This window comes from Panthera pardus, unplaced genomic scaffold (genome assembly GCF_024362965.1).
Source record: "Panthera pardus isolate Hobbes unplaced genomic scaffold, ASM2436296v1 HiC_scaffold_8, whole genome shotgun sequence".
Lineage (NCBI taxonomy): Eukaryota > Metazoa > Chordata > Mammalia > Carnivora > Felidae > Panthera > Panthera pardus.
In genome coordinates, this window is record NW_026527013.1 from 3,575,301 (window position 1) to 3,602,339 (window position 27,039).

Sequence of the window (27,039 nt, forward strand, 5' to 3'; positions counted from 1 at the left end):
GGAGGCTGCCCGCCGTCAGGCCTCGGCCCCGCTCGGTCCGGGACGTTGGAGCCACAAGTGAAGTCCAGGAAGGCCCGGACTTCTGCTGGACGCGCGCGCGATCCGCCCTCTGTCTGAGTCGGGCGACCCTTGGAAGACGCCTGATCCAGCAAAGGGCGCCCCTCCCGACCTCGGGATCCTATGAACTCGGCGCAGGGAGGTGCGATCCGGGTTCTGGGATTCCCCCGCCCCCCCAGTCCCTCCTTTTCTCCAGGGGCGGTGAGACCCCCAGAGGTCTTTGCCTGATGCCGCGTCGCGTCAGGAACCGAGTCCCAACCCTGAGAAGGTGATGGAGCCAAGCTCGACCCAACAATGTGAACAGAGCCTTCGCCACATAGGTGAACAGATCAAGAGTGCCTTCTGCCGGTCTTGACCTGCATGGTACCACTTAATCCTCCCAAACGGTTCCTTTATCATCCCCATTTTACAGATGAGAAAACTGAGGCCCAGAGACGGTCGGTCAAGGGTAGTGCAGGGATCAACTTCCAGATCTCTGACTCCCGGATCAACCCCTCCCTAAAGCAGCAACCACTTGGATTTGTTTGCATCCCACCCCCGCCCCCCCAATCATTTATCCTCTTGGTCTATAAACCAAAGTCTCAAACTCAGGTGGTCCCAAGGGCCAGAAGGAAGTAAGTGGCTCCGCTAAAGCGTGGGCAGCCTGGCAGAGAGTGGCCCTATGGGACACCCACCCAGAGATTCCCACATCCACCAAGATTTTAGACTAAAGAAAGTGCTCTGCCTTTTACGAAAACCACCGGACCTCACAAAACCCAACCGGGGCTGTGTTCACCTCAGGAGCCACAAGTTTGCTACATTACGTGGGGTGGGGTGGGGTCTCTGAAGCCCCGGAAGGAACAAGAAAACAAATTGGTATCTGTGACTGTGGTTTTTCCGACAGTGACCACACTAGCACCAGGCGGTAGAGCTTTCTGAGACGCTGGGAATGCTCTGGAATTCTGTGGCATTCAATACGGTGGCCAGCGGCGCCGTATGGCTTTTGCACATCAGGAAACTGAATGTTCGCATCTAAGTAACCAAGTGCAGCTAGTCAGATTCTCAAGTGAGTCTGAGACACCGCGAGGATTAAGGCAACCAGCCACAACAGTTACACGTTTCACCTCGGCTGCTGGCCTTTTTTTCCTACCCGTTCGCGCTCCTACTCATTCACTCAGCCATTTTTCTGGAGCTGCTGTGCTGGGCGTTGGGGACAGTGAGTAAAACAGATCCCAGCCTTGGGATCTGTTGGCAGTGACAGACAATAAACGAGAAATGAGTGAAATACATAGTAGGTCGGGGGGTGGTGTTACTGAGAAAAGCAAAGGACTGAAGATGGGAGAACAGGGGTGTGATTTTTAATAAGGTGGTCAAGGGAGGCCTCCCAGATTGGCCTCTTAATGCAGAAGCGAGGGAGAAAAGGAGAGACCCCCCTTAGAGATTCGGGAAAACAGCACGTTCAAAGGCCCTGAGGCAGACCATGCTTGGTAAGTTGGAGGCCCCGCCAGGAAGTTGATGAGGGGGTAATGGAGGATAAGAGTCCTGGGATGGATAAAGCTCAGAGAGGTTAAGTGAGTTGTCTAAGGTCACACAGCTCAAGAGTCACTGGAAGTAATGTCTGGTAGCACAACTTTTGAAGGAAAGGAGAACAGCCATGCCCACCTTCTTCCCTAGTGTGGTGCTCAACCCCCACGTTCAGCTCTCCGCCAGTGCAATCCGGGGCGTTGGCCATTGCGCATGTGCGTATGTCGGTGGGGGAGGGGACCGCACCACCAGCAGCAGCTACACGACCAGAGGCTTAGTGCTCGCTTTTCGGCACCACTGCCTCCGCCTCCTGGCAGTCTTCCTGCCCACCTCCTCAGTCTCCCCCAGGCGAAGGCTCCCGGACAAAATAGAGGATGTCCACTTCAATTTGAACTTCTGGTCAACCAGGAATACATTTGGGGGGGGGGGGGTATAAGTATATCCCGTGCACTATTTGGGATATACTCAGCGTTCAAAAATGATTCCTTGCTGACCGGAAATTCAAACTGAGCTGGGCATCCTTTTTATCTTTCTGTTTTTGTTTTTGCTAAATCCGACAACTCTACCCCCAAACTCACATCCCTCTCTCTGCCCCAGCCACGTCCTCCCTCTGTCACCTCCTGGCCTGGGTGGGCTCCTTGAGGGCAACACCTGTCCAGGATTATTCCCGGGGTGGGAGGTGAGAAACATACTGTTTTCTGAGCTATTTTATTACATTATTCAAAGGCCTGCTTTAAATTTCCCCCATTTTCTGGATGAGGAAGCTGAGGGTCAAAGAGGTGATGTTCCAGGTCGAAAAACCAGAAATGGGTAGTCGGAATTTGTCCGAGATCTCAATGTACCCTCCTCCTCCTCCTCCTCCTCCCGGCTTCCCCTTCCTCTTCTCCAGGCACACTTTCCAGTGGAAAAGCTCTGAAAACTCCCATTCTTTTGCGCCGAGCCTAGAGGAAGGAGAGACAGACCAGCGTTGTGCCACTAGGTGGCGCTGCTGGTCCCAGATTGGTCTCTGTTGGCCCAGGTGTCCCCTCCATCCACAGTCTGACCCTTCCCTCCTTCCATCTATCCATCCATCCATCCATCCATCCATCCATCCATCCATCCATTTATCAAGCATCTCTTATTATGTGTGAGCCAGGTCAGGCCTGGCTGCGAGGACCTAGTGATTCACTGCATATTCAGTCATTCAGCAAACAATTATTAAGCACCTGCTGTGTACCAGGCTCGTGCTCTGCAGCCCTGGGGATTCAGCCTCTACCACCTTCAAGGCACTTATAACCCAGTAAGGAGACACTTGCCAGGGACTAGAAGGGCTGCATTCAGATTTTCACAGCACTGGGGCGCTTGAGTGGTGCGGTGGGTTAAGCGTCTAACTCTTGATTTCCGCTCAGGTCTTGATCTCGCGGTTCATGAGTTTGAGCCCCATCCGCATCGGGCTTTGCACTGACAGCGCAGATCCTGCTTGGGATTCTCTCTCTCCCTCTCTCTCTCTCTGCCCCTCCCTCCCCTGCTCACGCTTTCTTTCTCTCTCTCTCAAAATAAATAAACTTAAAAAAAAAAAAAAACACTTTCACAGCCCTAAGGCACTTTGGGGTCCCTCCCTCCATGAAAAAAATATTGCAAATGACCTTTTACAACTGCACTGGTATTGCATTCATTCTTTTCTCCTGATTTTTAAGATAAGTTGAAAAGAACCATTTCCACGGGCCCTTAAAAGTGTCATGGGTCCTGGGTCTCCTGGGTCTGACGAGTAAGTTGGCTCTGGTGCCCAAGGGTAAAAAATAGAGGCGATTGGGCCGCGTTGGAGCTACACAGGCACAGTGGAGCCCAGAGGAGGGCTGGACCCAGGCTGTGGGTGGTCCTGGGAAGCCTCCAGGAGGGTAATGTCTAGGCCGAGTCCTGAGAGAGAGGAATCAGCGTCAGGCAGGTGAAGGCACTGGACAGGTATTCCAGGCACAGGGAACAGAGAGTGTGAAGGTGCAGAGCGAGAGGCTGGAGGGTAGAATGTGGTGGGGGCAGGGTGTCAGCGAAGAGAGACCAAGTCCGACAGTTCGGTCAGGGCCAGGCTGATAGGAGCCCTGAGGACATCGGGGAGCCACAGAAGGTTCTGAAGCATGGTCAGCAAGGGCGGGTGGGAGGGAGCATTGGAAACTGTCTTGGGCCGCCTTATGGATAAAGGAAATCAGGAAGGGGAAAATGAGCTCACCTGCTTGAGGGAAGTCTTACAGAAAAGGTGGAAGTCATAGAAAGGAGGAAAGGGCAATACAGGAGGACATTCCAGGCACCGTGATGAATTGCTCATTCAGGAAGTGTGTATTAAACACCTCTTGTGTGCTTTGCTGAACAGCGGTGAAACAGAAAACGGCCGTCCGGATGAGGTGTACTCCGGGCAACAGGAATACCTGTGCAAAGGTCCTGGGGCAGCACTGGACTGCCGTGTTGGAAGAAGGGCGAAGAGGCCCGCCCAAGTGGCCAGAGCAGAGCAATCCAGGGGGGGAGAGAGGGAGGGGACGAGGCAGGTAGGCTAGGGGAGGACCTGGGCTTACACCCCGGTGGGGTGGGGAGAGGCGGGGGTGGGAGCCCTGGAGGGCTGTGGGCGGAGAAGAGGGGCACCTGACTCAGGTGGGGGCATAGCTGGGGTCTTGAACAAGCAGGAAGCTTTTGGGCAACCACGGCTCCTTCTGGGAGAGGGGGCTGGGAACCAGGAGTAGGGGTTGCTTGGAGCCCTGCTGAGGAAGGGGCTTCATCAAGCAGAAGCTTTTGGCCTTTATCGTTGAAACGGGGGATTGAGAGGAGGGAGGCCCTGTTTAGGTCTCTGGGGAGGGGGGTGGAGTCTTCAAGAGGCAGAGAAAGGCAGGGGTGAGGGCAGGGCAGGCGGGAGCTGATGGCCCATGACCAGGCCTGCAGGGAGGGTGGGGGTAGGTGGGAGAGACCACGGCAGGGAGTGGACAGGCCATGGTTCAGAAGGTGAGGTTGACTCGCGCCTGTGGCGAGGGACCCAGGGAGGCGGAGGCCACCTAGGCCCTCCCCGGGGCTGGGACCAGCGGAGGAACGAGTTTGGGAGGCCGTTGGCGAGTTTAGTTTTGCCTCTTTGAGAGCCCGTGGGTTGCAGATTTATCGAGTAAAATTACAGGATACCCAGTTAAATGTGAATTCCAGATACACAATGAAGAGTTTTTAGCATAAGTATGACCCCAATATCGTAAGGGACCTACTCATGCTAAGAAATGTTAGTTTCGCTGCGCGTCCTGTATTTTTCCTGGGAGCCACACCCCAGCCGAGCAGACCTGCCTACGTCTTCCCCAGCGACGCCAGTGGCTGGACAGTCTGACCAACTGTGGCCCGATGGCCAGAAGGCAAGGTTTTGTCTCCTTGTGCCGGCTCGCCGCGGGAAACCGGGGGTCTTTTAACATGCAGGCCCTGGCCTGTCCCCGCCCCCCCCCCGCCCTCATGGCGCCAGCTGCCCGCGGTCCCCTGCACGGAGGTACGGGCTTGGGGGGAGGGGAGCAGCTCTGAGACCCACTGTCCCCTGGGCCGGCCCCTCCCGGGCCGGTCAGGTCCCACTGGGCACCGCCAGCCCCAGAATGCCAGGCCGGGGGTCCCGGCAGAGGGAAGGGCTCCGTGTGGCCTCTTTCCACCCAGCTCTGGTGGCCCGTCCAGCTCAGAGCCAGACATCTGAGGCCCCCTGGCCTTTCTGTGAAGTCCTGCAGGCAGAGCGGGCTGACTTCCTCGTCAGAATGTGCCGGAAGGACAGAGGCCTAGGGGCGGTTGACCAGGAACTAGATCCCTCAGGGCCGCAGCCACCCCCTGCTGCCCCTACACTGAGTGGCCTTGTCTGGGGTGGCCAGGCCCAGCAGCTCAGGGCCTGGCCCGCCAAGCGTCAGCTGCCAGGATGTGCCAGTCACGTTGGTGGGGAAAGAACACCCCGTTCTTGGCTCTCCCGGCTGCCCCTTTGTTCACAGGCAGAGGTGGGGGGCTGTTGTCCTGGCAACCGGCCCCTTCCCCCTCGAACAGTCCCTTGAGGTGAGGAGTGGAGGCACCTGGGATCTGGGGGTCCCGGCCAGAGAGGGTCTCCTGTCACCCAGGATGGCAAAAGAACACCCCCCCCCCCGCCAGCCGGCCCTGCCCCCTCAGGGCTCACGTGTCCTGGACACGGGGGAGGCCAGGTCACCCCCTTGGGATCGGAATGCCGGAGGTGGCAGCAGCAGGGGGGAGGACATTCCCAGCGGGGCAGGCTCCGTGGTGGCAGCTGCTGGGCCCCGCCTGTCCTATGTCCCCTGAGTTGGAGGCGGCAGCTGGTGCAGCGGCTTGGGTTCCTGGGGGGTGGGGGGTGTTATTTTGGGGGTGGGGGCGAAGGAACGTGAGAAGCACCTCCCCCCGGGGCAGGAAGTGGGGTGGTCCCAGCTGTGTTCTCCCGTTGGCCCACCTGTCCCAGTGGGTACCACAGGCCACCGCACAGGAAGTGTTCCCAACGCCCGCCTGTGTGGTCTCCTGAATCTGGGGCCCAGAGGGGAGGCAGCCGACGGCGGCGGCGGGGAGGGGGCAGGAGCCCCGCCGCCATTGTGCGTCAGAATCTTCCAGAAGCCCCCAGCTGCGGTGACAAAAGTATCCGGGGGGTGAGTGCTTACTTTGGCCGACGCGTTTATAGACGTAGGCTGTTTGATCCTGCATCTTTGGGAAGGAGGGACGAATGATGAACTCGAGTTTTACAGGTGGGGATACTGCGGCTCAGAGACGGAAGTGACTCAGCCAAGGTCACACAGCATATAAATAGCAGAGCTGGGAATCTCATTAGCATTGACTCTATCAGATACACTAACTACACATAGACTTCAGACCCTGTAACGCGTACAGGGGTTTTGCCACCTGGGGCAATGCTGCCTTCAGAACTCTCGGGGATTCTGCCTCCACTTGGGGTGTCTGGAGACTTTTGGAGTTGTTCCTACTCGGGGTGCTCCCGGCGTGGAGGGGGTGGGGCCAGGGATGCCGCCCAGCCCCCACGGTCCCCAGGGAAGCCCCCACAGAGAGTGATCCAGCCCCACATGTCAAGTTGTGCCACGGTGAGCGATGACAGTTCACATTTAAAAGCGGTCATGGCGAGCATCAGTAGTCACATTATTTTAAGTGTAATCATTCCTTACAGATTGTACAGATGAGAAAGCCCACGTCCGGAGAGCCTGTGGCTCAGACTCCCAGCCCTGCTCAGGCACCGCCGTTCCTGGCTGCTTCCATGATGCCCTGTAAGCTTTACAGGAAAGGGCGCTGGTGCCCAGGGGAGATGTAAATGAGGACTCACACCCGCAGCCCCCAGGACGGGCTCAGACCACCCTGGGCCATCTCGGCTTGGCCACTCACTGATGCTGAGGGCCGCTGGCCGGCCGGTCACCTGCCTCAGCTCTGCATCTCTGAGATGCGTCCCTTCCTCCTTAGCCGACGCGCTGCTGAGCGGTGGTTAGGGGATCTCATCCTGGTTTTGTGAGCCTGGGCGCCCCCCTGCCCTTCTCTGAGCCTCTGCTGCCTGGTCTGTGAAATGGGGGCAGTGACGACCCTTGATGGCTGTTGTCCTGATTCACAGATGATGGAGAGGATTCAGTCCACAGCTCGGCTTGGTGCCTGGGGCACAGTGAGGACCATGTAAAGCTTGGGTATTATAGGGGCGCCTGGGGGGTTCAGTGGGTTGGGCGTCCAACTTCGGCTCAGGTCGTGATCTCAAAGTTCATGGGTTTGAGCCCCGCGTCAGGCTCTGTGCTGATAGCTTGGAGCCTGCTTCGGATTCTGTGTCTCCCTCGCTCTCTGCCCCTCCCCTGCTCATTCTCTGTCTCTCTCTGTCTCAAAAATAAATAAACACTAAAAAAAAAAAAAAAGACTTGAGTATTATTATTTAAAATTTTTAACGTTTATTTTATTTTTGAGAGAGAGAGACAAAGTGTGAGCGGGGCAAGGCAGAGAGAGAGGGAGACACAGAATCCGAAGCAGGCTCCAGGCTCCGAGCTGTCAGCACAGAGCCCGACGCGGGGCTTGAACCCATGGAGCGTGAGATCGGGACCCAAGCTGAAGTCAGACGTTTAACCGACTGAGCCACCCAGGTGTCCCATTATTTTTAAGTGGGCTTCATGCCCCGTGCAAAACCCAGCACGGGGATCGAACTCACAAGCCCGAGATCAAGACCTGAGCTGAGATCAAAAGTTGGACCCTCAACTGACTGAGCCACCCAGGTGCCCCTTGGGCATTGTTTTTATTACAAAAAATTCAATGGTAGTAAAATACACACAACATAAAATTTACTGTAATTTATCCTAGCCATTTTAAGTGCACAGCTCGTGCACAGCTCAGTGGCATTAAGTGTATTCACACTATTGTGCAACCACCCCCCACCATATGTCCCCAGAACTTTCTCATCTCCCCAAACTGAGACTCTGTCCCCATGAAACACTGACTCCCCGCCCCCTGCCCCACCCTGGGCTCCTACCATCCACTCTCTGTCTCTGTGGACTGGGCTCCTCTTGGGACCCCCGTGAGTGGGATCATGCAGGATTTGTCCTTTTTTGAAATTTTTTTTAAAAATTTATCTTTGAGAGAGAGAGAGAGAATGCGCATGTGCAAGTGAGAGAGGGACAGAGAGAGAATCCCAAACAGGCTCTGTGCCTTTATCACAGAGTCCGGCTCGGGGCTCGAACTCACAAACCTCGAGATCATGTCCGGAGCTGAAATCAAGAGTCGGACGCTTAACTGACTGAGCCACCCAGGCGCCCCAGGACTTGTCCTTTTTGATTGACCTACTTCACTTAGCATGACGTTCTCCGTGTTTATTGATGGTGCATCATGTATCAGGATTTCCTTTCTCTTTAAGCTGAGTAATATTCCATTGTATGAATGGACCACACCTGTTTATCAGTTCATCCATCGGTGGACCCCCCAGCTGCTGTACCAGGGTGTGATCATGGAAAGAGGAAGAGTCTAGAAGGATATTCAAGGTGGACCCAATGGGATTGGTCAAGCGATTGGTTGAGGAATGTGTTTTTTTTTTTTAATTTTTTTTTAATGTTTATTTATTTTTGAGACAGAGAGAGACAGAGCATGAACGGGGGAGGGGCAGAGAGAGAGGGAGACACAGAATCGGAAGCAGGCTCCAGGCTCTGAGCCATCAGCCCAGAGCCCGACGCGGGGCTCGAACTCACGAACCGTGAGATCGTGACCTGAGCTGAAGTCGGACGCTCAACCGACTGAGCCACCCAGGCGCCCCTCCATAATGTTTTGACACTCCTTTATTTAAAAAAAAATTTTTTTTATGTTTATTTTTGAGAGAGAGAGAGAACATGAGCAGTGAGGGGTCAGAGAGAGAGGGAGACACAGAATCGGAAGCAGGCTCCAGGCTCGGAGCTGTCAGCACAGAGCCCGACGTGGGGCTCGAACTCACGAACTGCGAGATCATCACCTGAGCCGAAATCGGACGCTTAACCGACTGAGCCCCCCAGGCACCCCGACACTCCTTTGCAAAGGTGGAGCCTAATTCTCCTCCCTGTGAGCGTGGGCTGGACCGAGTGAGTTGTTTCTTACAAACAAAATATGGCAGAAGCGATCGTGTCCAACACTCTGAGACTCGGTCACAAAAGTCACCGTGGCCTCCCTGCTCTCTCAGATCGCTCGCTCTGGAGGAAGCCAGCTGCCGTGTTTCGAGAACACCCAAGGAGCCCAGGTGGCGAGGAACTGAAGCCTCCAGCCAAGAGCCAAGTGGGCGGGGCTTCTCCAGTCATCACAATTCCGTGTTGAGAGGCTGTCTCTCTGCCTGCCGTGTGGACAATTCCGTGTTGAGAGGCTGTCTCTCTGCCTGCCGTGTGGACAATGGACGAAACGGCAGAGGTGAACGTACGCCCCCTTGGGAAGCACCCACTGCAGTCATCCACGTAAGCACTGACGGTGGCCTGGGCTCGGGTGGTGGCAGGGGAGATGGAGAGAAGTGGACAGGTTAACAGAGCTGCCGAGGAAGTAAAACAAACAGAATTGGGGAGAATAAGCGACTCAGGCAACTTCACTGTCGTGGGAGCTGAGGGGTGAACCGGTGGTGCAGGGTGGGGAGAAGGTGACGTGACCGGTTTGGCTGTGGCCACGTTGAGGCCATGCCCCCCAAATGTCCAAAGGCCTCCATAAATATAGCTACTCGTATGATAAGAGTAGACTAGGGGCGCCTGGGCGGCTCAGTCGGTGGAGCGGCCGACCTCGGCTCAGGTCACGATCTCACGGGTTTGTGAGTTTGAACCCTGCATCAGGCTCTGTGCTGACACAGCGCGGAGCCTGCCTCTGATTCTCTGTCCCCACCCCCCCTGCACCTCCCCTGCTTGTGCTCTCTCTCTCTCTCAAAAACTGAACATTACAAAAATAATCAGAGTAGCAGACGCAGAGAAATCCTAGGGTACACCAGTGGCTGGAATAAGCAAATTTCAACTTGTTATGTACTTTTTGTTACTTGTTGTTTATTCAATAAAGTTTTATTCCTTGCGTTTGCACCAATCAAGCGCGAATCAAGTGTCCTGGGGCAGCTCCCCTCCAAACACTCCTCTGCAAGCAGCTGGCAAAAGGGGAGAGAGAGAGCAAGGTTCCTATGGCAAGTTTGTAGCGTGGATCTGGCCCTGAAGTGACTTCCGTCGCTTAACCAGATCAGTCACAGGGCCATTGGCCATGATCATCTTACCTCCCGTTGGCCAGGCCAATCACGTGGCCACACCTAACTGCAAGGGATACTGGGAAATGTAGTCCAGCCATGTGCCCAGGAGGAAGTAGGAAACCCTGATGGAAAATGAGCCAGTCCTTGCCAGGGTCTTATTATTGTCCCCATCATTTCTGTTATTATTTGCACTTATCGTCTGCAGAAATGACCCTTGACGGTCACCCATATTTCAGGACCCGAGGAGGGTGAGAGGTGCTGCCTGGTATGTCTGGAAGGCTTCCTGAAAGAGGAGGTATGGATGATGTGGCTTTGAAGACGACAGAAGCCAAAGATCTGAGAAGTGGGAGAAGAGTAAGAATCTGGCGTGACATCAGGGAAGTCGTTCCTTCGTTCCTGGCCGCGCGGAGCCTGGTGGGCCAGGGTGAGTGCCAAGGGGACCCAATGGACCGAAGTGCCTGATTTGTGTTCAGAGTCTCCTGGTTGCTTGAGGAAGCAGATTGCCAGATAAGATACAGGACACCCAGTTAAACCGGAATATCAGATAAACAACGCAAGATTTTTTTTAAGCCTAAGTATATCCCAAATACGGCAAGGGGACGTACTTATGCTAAAATATTACTGTCCTTCTGGAATTCAAATTTAACGAGGCATCCTGGACTTTTATTTGCAGGGAGGACAGAATGTAGGGGAGGTCAGGTGCTGGTGACTGATGGTCATGGATGTGACAAGGGCCCGATGTGCAGGCCGTATGCCCGGAGGACTTTGACGTCTGCCCTGAGAGGGGTAGCCCTGGGAGGCTGTGAGTGTAGGAGGGACAGGCCCTGACTTGGGTAAGGGGCCCTCAGACCCAACCCCGGGACTTGGCAGCCACCTGCCCCCATGGATTTCCCCGGCCTAGGGCCTTTCCCCTTCAGCAGGGCTGACATCTGGGGCCAGATCATTCTTTTTTTTTTTTTTTTTTTAAGTTTTAATTTAAATTTCACTTAGTTAACATACAGTGTGATATGAGTTTCAGGTGCACAGGATAGTGATTCCACACTCGTGTACATCACCCAGTGCTCATCACGACAAGTGCACTCCTTCGTCCCCATCACCTATCTCACCCATCCCCCCACCCCTACCCCCTGGTAAACAGCAGTTTGTTCTCTGTAGTTAAGAGTCTGTTGGGGCCAGATTTTCTTGATTGTGGGGGCAACCCCGTTCACTAGGGATGTCGAGCCGCATTCCTGACCCCCGCCCACTCAACGCCGGGAGCACTCGTAGTCATGACAACCGCAAATGCCCCCAGACCTCGCCCAGTGTCCCCTGGGGGCAGAGCCACGCTGGGTGAGACTCACTGGGTTAGGGGATTCCATGGACCTCCAGGAGACTCTGCATCCCATAATCATCTGACCTACTAAGGTCCTGGGATACCGCACACATTTATATACACGCATCAAGGGGCACCTGGGTGGCCCAGTCGGTTAAGTGTCCAACGCTTGGTTTCAGCCCAGGTCATGATCTCGTGGTTCGTGGGTTCGAGCCCCGCATTGGGCTCTGTGCTGACGGTGAGGAGCGTGCTTGGGACTCTGTCTCCCTCTCTCTCTGCTCCTCCCCTGCTCTCTCTCTCTCTTTCTCTGTCAATAAATAAATAAATTAATAAGTAAACATTTAAATACACACAACAAGCGGGAGGGAGAGAGGAGGTAACTCACAAACACTGGAGGGGTCACCCTGATTTGCACCGCCTGACCCATCGGGGATTTGTTCTGGTGTCCAATTTTATGCCCAAATGATGAACGCAAGGTTTCTCCCCCTTGGCACTGTGGACCGTTGGGGCTGGGTCATCCTCGGGGGTGAGGCCATCCTGGGCATTGCAGGACAGCGAGCCACATCTCTGGCCCCCACTCCCCCCCGCCATGCTCGGAGTAGCCCCTGTTCCCCTCCGTGGGGACAGCCCTTACGAGTGCACGTCGCCGGTATGCCCAGAGGGCTGAACCACCCCGGCCGCGGACCCCAGGTCTAGTCACTGTAAGAGCCCAGCAAGGAAATGGGTCTGGAGCGCCAACCGGGGCGGGGACGACTGCCAGGTCTTGTCCCTTCCCCTGGTCTTCTCCCGGCCATCGGGGGAAAGCGATACCTAAGTGGCTGCGGTGTGAGAAGGAGGTTCAGGCATGTCCCCCCCACCCCCACCCCCGCCATCCACCGTGACTCATCTGAAGCCTGTCTTACGAGACAAAGAAAGGGCTGCTCATACCGTCCAATAAAACTTTTAATATTTAGAAGTTTGGGCGCTTAATTCCGGCACTCCTGGCTCACGGGTAACGCTGCCCCCTCCAGCGGCTGGCAGCCGGCGGTATCCACGGGCGCGCCGGTGACGATGATGGGAACCTTGGCCTTCACACAGGTCAGGGACCACGGCAGATGGACCGTGCTGACCAGCTCGTAGCGGGTGCTCATGATCTCGCCGTCCCGGGTGCTGCTGCTCACGGACAGCACCTGCGGGAGGTTGAGGGTGCTGACGATCTTGGTGGCGTCGAAGGGCGCGATCTGGGTGTTGGCCTCCTGCCGGAGCAGCTCGCTGCTGTCCTCCCGCGACCGCCGCTCTGCCTTGGGGGTGAAGCCCTCGTAGCGCACGTGGGCGTAGAGGGCGAAGACGACCGTCTTGATGCTCTTGCCGCTGTGGTTGCTGATCTCCGTGGTGAAGACAATTCCCTCCCCCGGTGCGAAGGTGTTCTTTTCCATCTGGATCTGAAGGCAGATGGTACCCTGCATGCAGCAATTGTACGAGACTTTCTTCTCAGCCTCCACGAACACAGGGCTCTGTAACTGGGGAGGATGGGCAACCGTGAGGGGTCACGGCCACGGGACCCGCTCGCCTGCCTAACGTTCCTCCACCATAGCTCCCGCAAGCCTGGAGCCGCTGGGACTCTCCTAAGCAGGAGGCCCCGAGGTAGGATCGGGAGCCTTGGGGATTTAGCAGCCAAAAGCCTGGCATGGCCTCCCAGCTTCCTTTACTCAATTCCCTTTGCCTTTCTATCAGTTTCCTCCTCTGCAAAAGAAGCCTTTGAAATCCACAAGACCCTGGTTCACCCCCACCTCCATTGCTTACTTGCTGTGTGACCCTGAGTAAGTGGCTTGACTTCTCTGGACCTTGGATTCTTTCTTTCTTCCTTCCTTCCTTCTTTTTTAATGTTTATTTATTTTTGAGAGGGAGAGAAGACAGAGCGTGAGCAGGGGAGGAGCAGAGGGAGACGGAGACACAGAATCGGAAGCAGGCTCCAGGTTCCGAGCTGTCAGCACAGAGCCCGACGCGGGGCTCGAACCCATGAACTGTGACAGCATGACCTGAGCTGAAGTCGGACACTTAACCGACTGAGCCACCCAGGAGCCCCACTTTGTTTCTTCTTTTAATGTTTACTTATTTTTGAGAGAGAGAGAGAGAGAGAGAGAGAGCACGCACATGTGAGCAGGGGAGGGGCAGACAGAGAGGGGGACAGAGGATCCCAAGCAGTCTCCGTGCTGACCGCAGAGAGCCCGATGGGGGGCTCGAAGTCACAAACCGTGAGATCATGACCTGAGCTGAGGCAGGTGCTCAACCACCTGAGCCACCCAGTCGCCCCTGGTCATTGGATTTCTAGAAGACAGGAGATGTCTTGCCAGAGACCTAGGGTTTACCCAGGTAGTTCAGACTTTAGGAGAAAATATTCCGGGCTCTGAATTACGAAAAGAAAACTGTAGAGTTGAAATTATGTAACGTGTTTCAATAAATGCCTCAAAAGGCAGCCATTCTATCAACTTAGCTGCTGGGTTGCAGATAAAGTCACACATTATATTTACCGAGTGGCTTGGGTGACGTTTTACTTTTTATTTGTGAACAATATTCTAAAGGATTCAACGTGACGTGCGGTGGGCTTAGAATAATCGCTCTCCACTTTTGCTGGCTTCCGGTATCTTCTTGCAGAGGAACTTGATACTTTTACAAGTGTGTGTGTGTGTGTGTGTGTGTGTGTGTGTGTGTGCCCCTTCAGCATACCAAAAAGAGAGAGAGGAAAAGAATCGTGCAAAAAAACCTTGCAAACGCCCCTCCGACTCCCCATTAGTGACATCGAGTTGGTCGCTTGAAGCTGGCTCTGATGGGAGTATTTTCACCAGGGAAGTTGGTAAACATTACACATCAGGGCTGCCCCCGCCCCCAGAGCCTAGCACCCCGCTGCCACGTTCCCACAACCTGCTTCATCAGCGTTTACAAATTCTCCTGATTTGTTCCAGATCGCTGCTCATTTAAGGAATAAAATATCAGGGGGCACTTGGGTGGCTCAGTCAGTTGAGCACCTGACCCTTGATTTCGGCTCAGCTCACGATTTCACGGTTTGTGGGTTCGTGCCCCGTGTTGGGCTCCGTGCTGAGTGTGGGGCCTCCTTGGAACTCTCTCTCTCTCTCTCTCTCTCTCTCTCCTGCTTGAGTACACACTCTTTTTCTCTCAAAATAAATTAACAAACTTAAAAAAAATTTTTTTTAACGTTTATTTATGTTTGAGACAGGGAGAGACAGAGCATGAACGGGGGAGGGGCAGAGAGAGAGGGAGACACAGAATCTGAAACAGGCTCCAGGCTCTGAGCCGTCAGCACAGAGCCCGACGCGGGGCTCGAACCCACGGACCGTGAGATCATGACCTGAGCCGAAGTCGGCCGCTTAACCGACTGAGCCCCCCAAGCGCCCCTAAATTAACAAACTTAAACAATAAAAATTTAAAAATATATCAGTGTCGCACAACTATGTGAATGTATTTGATACCAATGGTTAAGTGGTAAATTTTATGTATATTTTACCACAATTTAAAACAAAAAAAATGGGGCGCCTGGGTGGCTCAGTCGGTTAAGCGTCCGACTTCAGCTCAGGTCACGATCTCGCGGTCCGTGAGTTCAAGCCCCGCGTCAGGCTCTGGGCTGATGGCTCAGAGCCTGGAGCCTGCTTCCGATTCTGTGTCTCCCTCTCTCTCTGCCCCTCCCCCCTTCATGCTCTGTCTCTCTCTGTCTCAAAAATAAATAAACGTTAAAAAAAAATTAAAACAATAAAATAAAATAAAACAAAAAAAATAGGGGTGCCTGGGTGGCTCCGTCGGTTAAGTGTCTGACTCTTGATTTTGGCTTGGGTCCTGATCTCATGGTTCCTGAGTTCGGGCCCCGCATCGGGCTCCACACTGACAGTGTCTCTCTCAAGGTAAACAAATAAACTCCAATAAATAAAATAACAAAACCAAGCTCTAGTTGAGGCCCCCATGGGCCCCTCTCCAATGCTGTCCTCCCACCCCTGGCCCTCTTCATCCTGAAATGGGGGGTTTATCATATCAGCGGATGTTTACTTATTTATTTATCTTAATTTTTTAAAACATTTATTCATTTTTGAGAGAGAGAAACAGTGTGAGTGGGGGAAGGGCAGAGACAGAAAGCCCTGAAGTCAGGCTCTTAACCGACCAAGCTACCCAGGCGCCCCATATCTGCAGATTAAAAAAAAAAAACTCAGACACAGAACACCCCACAAAGCAAATATGCAACTGTGAATTACTATCAAGTCAACTCGCCTGTAACCTCCCTCCAAGAAGAAGAAGGAATTTGCTAGTTTTCCCCCAAAGTCCCTCACGCTTGCCCAGGCGGCAACCCCACCTGCCAAGGGCAATACCCTGAATTTCACGGTGATCAATTTGTTGTACCTACACATTTGTTCTCCTACGACATACACGGAGGGACCTACGCCAGATTATTGCCTCAGAAAAAAGTGTGTAAAGAATCACATAGCGGGGCGCCTGGGCAGTTCAACCGGTTAAGTGCCCAGCTCTTGGTTTCAGCCCAGGTCATGATTTCACAGTTCATGAGTTCAAGGCCCGCACTGGGCTCTGCGCTGAGAGCACACAGCCTGCTTGGGATTCTCTCCCTCCCTCTCCCCTGCGTTCTCTCTTTCCCTCTCTCTCTCTCTCTCTCTCTCTCTCTCTCTGTCTGTCTCAAAAATAAATAAATAAACTTAAAAAATATTTTTTTAGAAAGAATAATGTAACAAGCACAAATGTGTCTTCTAACCAGTGGAAGAAAGGAAATGTTACTGATTTGACTGAAATTGGGTGACTTCTGGGTGCTTTGCCTCATTTTCCCCTCTCCTTCTTTTCCGGACTGGCATCTGTCATTCTCGTATGAAGTTTTCTTTTCTTTTTTCTCTTCTCTTCTCTTCTCTTCTCTTCTCTTCTCTTCTCTTCTCTCCTCTTCTATTTTTTTTTAGGCAGGCTTCATACCCAGCACGGGGCTTGAACTCACGACCCTGAAATCAAGACCTGAGCTGATACCAAGAGTCAGATGCTCAACCAACCGAGCCACCCAGGTGCCCCTCATGTCAACTTTCATATTACGTAGAAATGCATCTACTTGTGGGAGAAGCATACAATCCTGTTTTACATAGTTTAATGCTTTAAATAAATCAAGCTGTCCACGTTTTCCAGCAACTGGCTTTTCTAGCTCTGCATTCTGGGCTCGAGATGCATTTGTATCGACACACCTGTTGTTCTGGTTTGTTTTCACCATGGCCACTGAGCCTGTCGCAAAATAGTTTATAGTTTATTTCTTCAGGCAGCCCCCCTCTACAAGATGGATGTTTACATAGTTTCTATGTGTTAGATGTCATAAAAGGGCTAGAAGGAACATCCAGACATTCAGACGACATTTCTTCCTGGACTTACACAGGAGAGTTGCTCTCCGCCACAAGCTGGCAAACGTTTTCCGTAAAGAAACTGGTAACAAAGATTTTAGGCTTTGCGGGCCACGTACAGTATCTGTCATATATACTTTCTTCTTCTTCTTTTGTTTTTTAAACCATAACTCATGGTTAAATCGTAGATTTCAGGGGCGCCTGGCTGGCTCCTTTGGAAGAGCATGTCACAAGCACATAGATTTTAATATCGAGACAGAGAACACAACCTGTGTTTGCATCTACGTCTAGGTATGTGAAAGAGAAATCGTGTCATGAACTAACACTTATCCAGGACACATGCCTGCTGGTACTTTCTGTTTCACTCTATTCTATTTACCGTATTCATTTAAAAACGTTCGTCACAGGGGCGCCCGGGTGGCTCAGTCGGTTGAGCGTCTGACTTCGGCTCAGGTCGTGATCTCTCGGTTCATGAGTTCGAGCCCCGCATCGGGCTCTGTGCCGACAGCTCAGAGCCTGGAGCCTGCTTCCGATTCTGTGCCTCCCTCTCGCTCTGCCCCTCCCCCGCTCACCCTCTGTCTCTGTCTCTCAAAAATAAATGAAAATGTTAAAAAATTGAAAAAAATATATTCATTGCAACCTTCTGAATTCATTTTCCTGTTATGCTTAGTGGACTTACTTTATTATTTTGCTTCATATAAAAACAAAATTTATAAAACATTAGCTGGTCGTAACCCACCAAATTAATTTTTTTTCTGGTAAACTCTGGAGTCTACCTATTCAAAGCTATTATATTCTGTCCAACACATTGATGTTGTAAAAACAAAGCTTGTTGCAACCGACCACATTTATAGTTTCTGACCTATTTTATTCTATTCTTTAGTATATATTTGAGGTTTTTTTTTAAATTTTTTGAGAGAGAGAGAGCAGGCAGGGGAGGGGCAGAGAGGGAAACAATCCCAAGCAGGCTCCTCGCTGTCAGTGAAGAGTGCAATGTGGGGCTCAAACTCACGAACTGTGAGATCATGACCTGAGCCGAAATCAAGAGTCAGACACTTAACCCACCGAGCCACCGAGGCGCCCTTATTCTTTCATTAAAAAAAAATTAATTGCCACCCACCAACCATATTTTCTTCATTTCCTATTCTACTTATTCTCTGTTCTGTTTTCTTCTTCTATTTAAAACACACACACACACACACACACACACACACACACACACACACACACACACAAAACGTTTGCAACCCCCAAAATTGGCTTTTTTCTAATACTTTCCATTTTGGCCTTATGTATTCTTGCATTTTATACAAATGAACTGGCATCCCATTAAATTGATTTTCCAACCCATGAATGGGCGTGATCTGAGGTTTGGAAAACATTGGTCCAGATAGGATTGCTTTCCCTTGGAGACCTAGGGCTGACCCCTGACCCCAGGTGACCTCACCTCTACCCTCAGCCTCTGACCCCCTGCCTCCTCCCCCCTCTCCTCCTCCCTCTCCTCCAGGAGGCTAATTGCAGGCAGTTTTATTCTAAATCCCTCCAGTCATTCATTCGAAAATTCCTCGCATGCGTTAGAACCCTGCAGGTGTTAAGGAACTGGCTGCCCTAACTCAAGGCCAAGCCTGTAATTCTGGCCTGTGGCTGAGAGAGGGGCCAAGAAATACCAACGATGGCCCAGTGGCCTCCCACGCTAGGTCAGGCAGGGTGGCCAAAGCCCTCTGATATCCAATAATGTTGAGGGTACAAACCCCACATTGGATTTCCCGGATCTGGGAGTGTCTTAGAGCCCCGCATTCCTTTGGCATAGGTGAGCCTCTGGGGGTGGGGGGTGGGGGGATTCATCCAGCCAGTATTTGTTTGCATCGATTTAGTGCCAAGTTCAAGGAAAACCCGTAGCAGTTAAGACAAGCCTAGTCCCAGGGCGCCTGGCTGGCTCAGTCAGAGGAGCGTGTGCCTCTTGGGATTGTGGGTCCGAGCCCCAGGTTGGGTGTAGAGATTACTTAAATTAAAAAAAAAAAACTTAAAAAACCTAAAAAAGAAGTAAGACCAGCCCAGTCCCTGCTCTGGTTGGGGCGGGGGGGGGGGGGGGAACGAACGCATAACTGGCACATTGAAAATGAACCAGGTCATTTCCGATGAGGCTGTGGTGGGATGCAAAATGGCGGGGGGGTGGGGGGCAGGAGTGAAGGAGAGGTGGGGCGGGGGCTCGCTTAGAGTCAGTGGTTAGGAAATGTCTCTGGGACAAGTTCCTTTTCCAAACGGTACTGACTCCTGGAAGAGGCAACGGGGTCCCATCTTTCCAGACTCTTAAAGGTACAAAGAGTGGAGAGGAGGTGAAGAGATCAGAGCCCTCGAGCCTGGCTAAAGGGAATGGGAAAACAGGGCAGCCACTGTGGAAAAACAGGCTGGCGGTTCCTCAAATGTTAAACAGACTCGTCATCTGACCCAGCAATGCCCCTCGAGGTATCAGGCCAAGAGAAACATGCAAAACTTTGTAGACCTGTGCAGTACCTCGACTCTATGCAGCCGAGAGGTGAAAGAGACAACCCAAGTATCCATCAGTGCAGGAATGGATACATAAAATCGGGTCCCATCTGTGCCCTGGAATATTATTCAGCCATGAAAAAGGATACATCACAGACGGAGCGGGCACAAAGGCGAGCGGGTGGGAGGGAGAGAGCTGACACACAAAGGCTCCGTACGCTACGATTCCATTTTCATGGAACGTCCAGCACTGGCAAACCCAGGGAGAGAGGAAGCGGATGGATTCGTGGTGGCCAGGGGCTGGGGGAGGGGATGTGGGGAGTTTGAGGGGTGACAGCTAAGGGATGTAAGATTTCATTCTGGGGTGAATAGAACGTGCTAAAATCGACAGAGGGGCCGGCTGCACGACTTTGTGAACACACTAAAAGTCATTGACTTTGCGCACTGGAGGAGGGCGATTATAAAGTATGGGAAGTGTATCTCAATAAAGCGGTTTTGTTTCGTTTTTTTTAAGTGGAAGGGGAAAATGTCTGCTCCTCCCCCCTCCCCAGCTCCCCTCCCAGGGGGGCCGTGGCTGTTTTGTCAGTTTCTCTGGCCTCCTTCCGGAGAGTCGTTTGCTACACCTGCAAGGAAGTACATTTCACGCTCTCACCACCGGGCAGGCAGCCGCGGGGCTCGGGGTTCTGAGCTTCGCAGCGCTCACGCCACCCCGTGACTGACACGTCCTTGTCCGGTCTTTGTTTCTCTTTAACTTTTCGGTGGAGTATACCTTGGACAGCACCCTGCCGGTTTCATGCTCCTAGCAATGAGCATTTAGGCTGATTCCATTTTTTTTTTTTTTTTTTTTTTTGCCGCCAGAACATTGCTGTAGGAGGTCACGTCACGCGTGAAAGAATATCAGTAGGAGAAATTTCTAGAAGGGAAGTGGCTGGGACAAAGTGCATGTTCACTTTCATTTGGATAGATGCAGCTAAAGTGCCCTCTGTTGGGGTTGCGACAGTCTATTCAGTGACTACGTGGCCTCGGAGCAGAGATCCGAAGGATGAGGAGGAAGGAGAGGAAGATCATATCATAGTGTTCCAGGCGGAAGGCACAGCCCGTGCAAAGGCCCTGGGGCAGGCCCAGGCCTGGAGTGTTGGCCGAACATTGAGGAGGCCCATTTGGCTGGAGCAGAGGGAGCAAAGGGGAGGGAGGGCAGAGGGGAGGGCAGGGCGGGGATGGGGCAGGTCACTCAGGGCCTTGTGGGCAGCGGGGACTTTGGCCTTTACCCTGAATGAGATGGGAGACGGGGAGGGCCGTGGGCAGAGGAAGGTCATCACCTGACTGCCTCTGGCTGCTCTGAGGGCAGACTGGGGTCAAGAATCTGCCTGTACCTGGTTGAGCCCCATCACTGCTCACTGCACCAGAGTGGTAACCTCTGCCCCGGTGCCCCAGCTCCTGCCCTCACCCTGCCCCCTCTTGTCTATCCTCCCCAAAGCAGCTGAAGGGAATGAAATGACGACCCTCTGCCCACCAGGGCTCCCACCTCCATCAGAGGTGGGCCTTGTGCCCCAGGGCCTTTGCACGGACTGCTCCCTCTGCCCGGAACCCTCTACCCCAGATGTCCACATGGCTTTCCCCCTCTTCTCTTTCAATTCTCTGCTAAAATGTCACCTCCTCAAAAAGGCCTCCCTTGACCAGTCTGGTTAAGACAGTACTGAGTAGTCAGAAAAACCCAGTATTTTCATATCCTCAAAACGCATGTGTGATAACTCCCTTTGCTGCTATGATCTTGATTTTAGATCTTCACACTTACTGGGCACCTCCTGGGTGTGCAGACTTTGTGCTGAACACTCTGGGGTCTTCATAGGCGCCCATCAAGGGAAGTAGTTTTCTTCTTCTCATTGCGCAGGTCAGGACAGTCAAGTCAAGGCTCCGGGAGCCGGGGTGTTTTGTTTTGTTCTGTTTTGTTTTTTAGTATTTATTTTTGAGAGAGAGAGAGGGACAGACAGAGAGCGAGTGGGGGAGGGGTGGAGAAAGAGAGAGAGAGAGAGAGAGAGAGAGAGAGAGAGAGAGAGAGAGAGAATCCTAAGCAGGCTCTGCTCTGTCAGTGCAGAGCCCAAGGCAGAGCCTGAACTCACAAACATGCGAGATCATCATGACCTGCGCTGAAATCAAGAGTCAGCTGCTCAACCGATTCCCCCCCCCGCCCCCCGCCGGGGGCCCCCTGGGAGGTGTTAATTGCCCAAGGCCACCCAGCTAATAGCATATCTGTCAACGGAGTCACAGGCTGGGTCTGACCCAGCACCAACATTTCCAGAGGGAAGGCCAGAGGAGGGCCACAGTTCGCTCAGGGTGACACAGGGGGCAGACGGTCAAGCGGCCTTGGGCTCAGGCCTGATCATCCCAGGGCTGGTCCACCCCTCCAAGCATCTACCCTTCCTGAGACCCTCCAGGACCATCGCAAGAGGTTGGCTGGGCCACAGGTGACTCTTATCACACGCATAAGAATACTGGAGACGGAGGCTGGGACAAGATTCTGGGGCACATTCTCCAACCTGCGCCGGGCACTGTGGGAAGTTCGGGATTTACATGAAACATGAAATGGAGGTGGGGGGGGGGGGCCGGGCTCTGGGATTCCTACCTGGATCTCGAAAACTAAAACGCCAGCCATCTGAGCCACCATGATCTGATAAGAGTCCCCAGGGAAGTCACTTGGCCCAACGTCACTCCACCCACCTTGACTTCTACCTTGACCTCTCTGCACCTGGCCCTCCAGGAACCATCTAGAAAACCTCCTTTGCTTAGCCAGACCAACATCATCACATGGCCTTTCCTTTTCCAGGGCCGGAGGCCACCCCCTTCCATGCCTCTTTTTGTGGGGGGCACCATCTCTGCTGTCTGAGGGCTCAAAGACCCTGGAGAGTCACCGAGCATCCAGGCACCTCTTCCAGCCGTGGGCCACAGGGAGGTCTCTGCTTAGTCTTGACTTGTTGCAGGGTCAAGGGCATTGGGGACCACTCGTTCTCTGTAGGGGGCGTCCAGGGCACTGGGGGGTATTGAACAGCTGCCCTGGCCCTATCTACTCGATGCCAGTAGCTCCCCTCCCCCCAGCTGTGACAGCCACAAACGTCCCTGGACACCGCCCAGTGCTCCCTGGGGAGGCAGAATTGTCCGGGTTGAGAGCCCCGGCCTTGCGCCTGCCCTGGTTTCTGATTCACCTTTTGTGAACTTGCCTTTTCCTTCTTCCTGGTGGGGGCCACCTCTGTCCCCTGCCTTCCCACCTCCCCCTGCCTCCCGTGAGCTTTGAGGACAGGTCCGACCCCTGCTCCTCTCCTACCACTACCTGCAGTGCGTTTTCTTGATGGAAGTCTGAAGTCCCTTGAATCGACAAGTACGTTCTCTTCTTCGCTAGAACGTGCTCCCGACCCATGCAGGAGGCTTGCACGAAGTAGGAGACGTGGCCAATTTTGCTGGCGAAGGTAGAAGGAAGCCTGGGAGGTAAGTTGAAATGGAAGTCAAAGGTGTGGCTGCCTGCACTTAACCAATTATCTGAAAGCAAAACACACCAATGCCATCAGAAGGTTCTAGAATCTTTTTTTTTTTTTTCCTCCCCCCACTTTTTATTTATTATTTTGGCAAGGGCTTTGTCCTGGGCCTGGCCCGCCCATCCCTGAGCTAGGCTGAGCTCTGTGCTTTTAGGGCTCTGCATGGTCAACAGATCTCAGGCCTAGGCCTCAGCCGGGCTGGAGGGGGATGGCCCCGGGCGGGTGATGTGGCTGGGGCGGTCACCCCAAGCTATCCACAGGGATGTGATCACCGCTACTCTGGATCTGCAAAATTGGAGGTCCCGCCCTCAGACACGCATTCATTCATTCATTCAACAAACACGTCTTGAGCGCCTACCTGCACCCCCAGTACTGGGCACAACCCTGTGCCTAGAAGGCGCTCGATAAATGTTTGTGAAATAAATGAGTGAATCCACTGAAGGCTTGAGCTCATGCTTTGCGGGGCAGGAATGCTGGGCAATCAGAAAGGCTGGTATCTGACGCCGGGGGAGGTCTGGGTGGGGACCATTTGCTCGCAAAAAGTAACACTTATGACGCCCTTCCTGTGTGCCCCACGCTAGTCTAAGCCCTTCGTATGCCATTAGGTCACTAAGTCCTCAAAACAATCTTATGAGGCAAGACTTTCTGGCTCCCATTTTCCAGATAGGTTAACTGAGACACGGAGAGGCAACACGGCTGCTGGCCAGTAAGGCCTGGCATGGGGCCGTTCCTGCCCCAGAACCTTCTTTTTCCTTTTTTTAATTAAAAAAATGTTTTTAATGTTTGTTTATTTTTTGAGAGAAGTAGAGTGTGAGCGGGGGAGGGGCAGAGAGAGAGAAAGAGAGAGCGAGACACAGAATCTAAAGCAGGCTCCAGGCTCTGAGCTGTCAGCGCAGAGGCCGATGCGGGGCTCGAACCCACGAACCGCAAGGTCGTGACCTGAGCTGAGCTGAAGTCGGACGCTTAACTGACCGAGCCATCCAGGCGCCCGCCCCTACCATTCTGACCCCTAGAAATCTGCACAGCTGGTGTCCCTCCCATCACTCAGTAGTCACCTCTTTGAAGGGACCTCCGTGACCTCCCCATCTAAAACTTTTAAAATTCTAGAATGAAACTTTGTCTAGCTGAGCATTGGCCAAGAGTTGTGGAACACCCGGGAACACCCCCGTGAACACATTTTGGAAAGGACATGTAGCTCCAGGGCAGCTCAGCCTCCCTGGTGTCCGTCCAGACTTTGGATCTGAACCTCGTGGAGTCGGGGCCGAGTTATTCTTTCCCTAGAATGTCTTCCCTGCCCCTCTCTCTTTCCCGGTGACCATAGGACTCCTTATCTTTGTCTCCTCGGAGTTCACTGCTAGAGGGAGATTTATCTGTAAAATCACAAGAAAGATTTTTTACTGGCCTCCCAAAGTGGTCACGGGGCTAAGGACAGCATTTTCCAGGGGAACTACTTTGATAGTTCATTTCGAATATCTGGGTCCTGCTCAGCTCTTCCTGTCTTGTTATTTTCGTGTTGTGAGTATCTGATGGTCATTGTTATACATAGCCTCCCTCCTGGGGAGGAACCAGGCCTCTGCCCCTGTCTGGTATCCCTGGGGGTTTGTTGATCAACTAACACATGTGTTTACCTTCCAGACCCAGCTTCCTATCATGGCTAGAGTTGGCTGCTGCCTTCGTCCTTACCCTCTACTGGGAATGTCTTCGTCTTGTGCACATAGTCGGCCTTGTTGTTGCAAATAACATCCCTGCTATAATCACGGGATGCCCCGATTTCTTCATTCCACTCCACGTAACCCCTTCCCACGAGCTCCACCTTCACTACGGGGTCCACCAGGGTGCTGTTCAGCATCAGAACCACCTGCCCTTCTATGCTGGAGCCGGCCGGGTAGACCACATCCTTGGGCAACACTAATTCGATCGACTTCACCACAGACATGGGGGGTTGGGGTGGTGGAGGAACATCCTCCCCCCTCCCCCATGACACTGAGAGTCCCGGTTCCTTTGCCGCGGCGAGGTCACCTGTCTGTGACATCATCCAGCCAGGGTTCTGGGAAGGGGCCTCCAGTGGCCGGGAGGGGAGACGAGGCTGTTGTTCGGGGGGGCGGGACGTCTTGGGAATTCCAAAGTCCTCACTGGTTGGGGAAACGACAACCTGACCACGTTTTCCTAGGAAATAACAAATGAATATGCAAAAACAGCCACAGACCCTAACACTCCTGCCACACTGGGAACGCCTGTCATCGTGCCAGGAGGCCGGAGGCCTGGGTGGGGAGAGTTCTCGCAACACTCCGGTAAGGTAGGCATCATGAGCTCTGCTTAGAGATGGAGAGGAACGAGGAACGAGCCCCAAGGGATGTTCTGCTCTGTCAGATGGCCCCCATGTGCGGTACGCGCGCTTCTCAGGGTTCATACGCTGGTTAGGCTCACCCGCTTCCATTGTCATTTTAATGGCTAATTACACCAGTCGGAAAAAAAATTATGGATATGGCCAGGGTATGAAGTCTGGTGTGTCCCGAGCGAAGATGCTTAGAGTGTCGTGTGCTCCACTTTGCATGAACACCCTCTCACTCATCTGACACTTCCCTTTACACCCGTGTCTCCCCCATCGAATGGGAAAGTCCCTCCAGGGTGGGAGGAACCTTGTGCCCACCCACGTCGGCTTGGCTCCAGGCCTGGTTCAGACAAGAGGGGTGTCAGTAAAAGTTTGTCGAGCGACTTAATGACCTTCAAGAATATATGATTTTGCAAAAAAGGAGACCGAGGCCTTGTGCCCCCCTAGCGGTTTTCTTGGTGCCTGATCTGCGCGTGGGCTGATGCCTAAGTGGGAGGGCCGCTGGAGCACGAGAGGTGTCAGGAAATGTCCATTCTGCAGACTCCGGCAGGCCTCATTCATTGTCTTTGCTGTGTCTTGCTTTATTTTACACGATGTCTTCTGTAGACATGGCCGTCTTGTCTCCTAAGCGGTTTGTAAGCTCTTGGAGATGCTTGGCTAAAATCAAGGTGTTCTGGGATTCTGGGGGAGACTCTTGCCATATTCCTTGCCTGATGACCTCATCATTCCAACCTCTCCTTCCCCGGTCACTTCTCCTCTGACTTGGCCCTTCTGCCACTCTCTTTCACTTATTAGGACCCTTGCGATGATTTGGGGCCAGCCTGCTCAATCTAGGATAATCTCCCTCACCTAAAGACCTTTAATGTAACTTAATCTGCAAACTTCCTTTTGGCATGGAAGCTACCGTATTCACAGGCTCCAGGGATATCTTTGTGGGGGACATGATTCTGTCTGCCACCTGGGGACATAACAGCAGAAGGGACTCTGCTCACTGGCTTCCCATGCCGCTCAAGACACGAAGACCAAAGTCCTCCTGGTGGCCCTTGAGGCCCCAGGTGACACCTCTCTGACCTCATCCCCTCTCTGCCCAGCTACGCTGGCCTCTTGGCTACGCTCCCCCCCACATTTCTAAGCCTTTTCCCGCCTCTGAGCTTGGCCGTGCCTCCTCGACCCATCTGTCCTTGGTTTCTATCTCAGATCGCAGCTCAAATGTCATCTGTTCAGAGAGGCCACCTCTCCACCTCAACCGGAATGTCCTCCCTGCCCACTCCCACATGCCTCTCCGGCCACTGTCCTGGCTTTGCTGCAAATAGAATCTGAAATGATTAGCTTGCTTTATTTATTTATTTATTTATTTATTTATTTGTTGCCTGTCTCTCCAGACAAGAATTTACCCGTCTGGAGACCACCAACGGGAGTCGGCCTTGCCCATTGTTGGGCCCCCCAGCTCTGAACACCGTGTCCAGGCGCTTTGTAGGTGCCCAGCATGGGTCACTGTGTGCCCGCCAAGACTGGCCAGAGCAGAGCAAGCAGGGCGGAGGGGGCAGGGCAGTCCTGCCCGCCTGGACAGCCGGAGAAGGCGGGAAAACGAGGCGGGAAAACCCAGCAAACAAGCCCTGCGGGTGGGGAGCTCCAGCAGGCCCTGACGCCAGGAAATAGAGCTTGGGGCGATCAGGCTGGCCATCGGGGTGCAGGCGGTCTCCAGAGGGGCCCCAACATCCCACTGCGGTGTTTAAACACTGATTCCGGCCTTCCTTGCCCTACTGTCAGCGAGTGCCCGTGCCCGGGGAGACGGG

At 53.3% G+C, this 27,039-nt stretch overlaps 1 protein-coding gene and 2 long non-coding RNA genes across 5 annotated transcripts; 2 read left to right on the plus strand and 1 right to left on the minus strand.

The window, feature by feature from the left end:
- Positions 1-4,883: 4,883 nt before the first annotated feature.
- Positions 4,884-10,865, plus strand: LOC109255882 (uncharacterized). 3 transcript variants are annotated; one of them, XR_008420163.1, is made up of 3 exons: positions 4,884-5,580; positions 9,197-9,461; positions 10,456-10,865. It is a non-coding gene; the product is annotated as an uncharacterized LOC109255882 (long non-coding RNA). The 3 variants fall into 3 exon arrangements; XR_008420164.1 differs by lacking the exon at positions 4,884-5,580 and adding an exon at positions 8,581-9,078; XR_002075393.2 differs by lacking the exon at positions 4,884-5,580 and having other exon boundaries at positions 8,581-9,461.
- Positions 10,866-12,455: 1,590 nt separating this feature from the next.
- On the minus strand, positions 12,456-26,043 carry ARRDC5 (arrestin domain containing 5). Its single transcript, XM_019430716.2, has 3 exons — positions 24,595-26,043; positions 22,710-22,915; positions 12,456-13,024 (listed from the first exon to the last, which is right to left on the minus strand). The coding sequence occupies exons 1-3, from the start codon at positions 25,352-25,354 to the stop codon at positions 12,497-12,499; spliced, it is 1,494 nt and encodes a 497-aa protein (XP_019286261.2). The 5' UTR covers positions 25,355-26,043; the 3' UTR covers positions 12,456-12,496.
- On the plus strand, positions 25,183-26,571 carry LOC109255884 (uncharacterized). The gene is made up of 2 exons (XR_002075395.2): positions 25,183-25,297; positions 26,039-26,571. It is a non-coding gene; the product is annotated as an uncharacterized LOC109255884 (long non-coding RNA).
- The last annotated feature ends 468 nt before the right edge of the window (positions 26,572-27,039 follow it).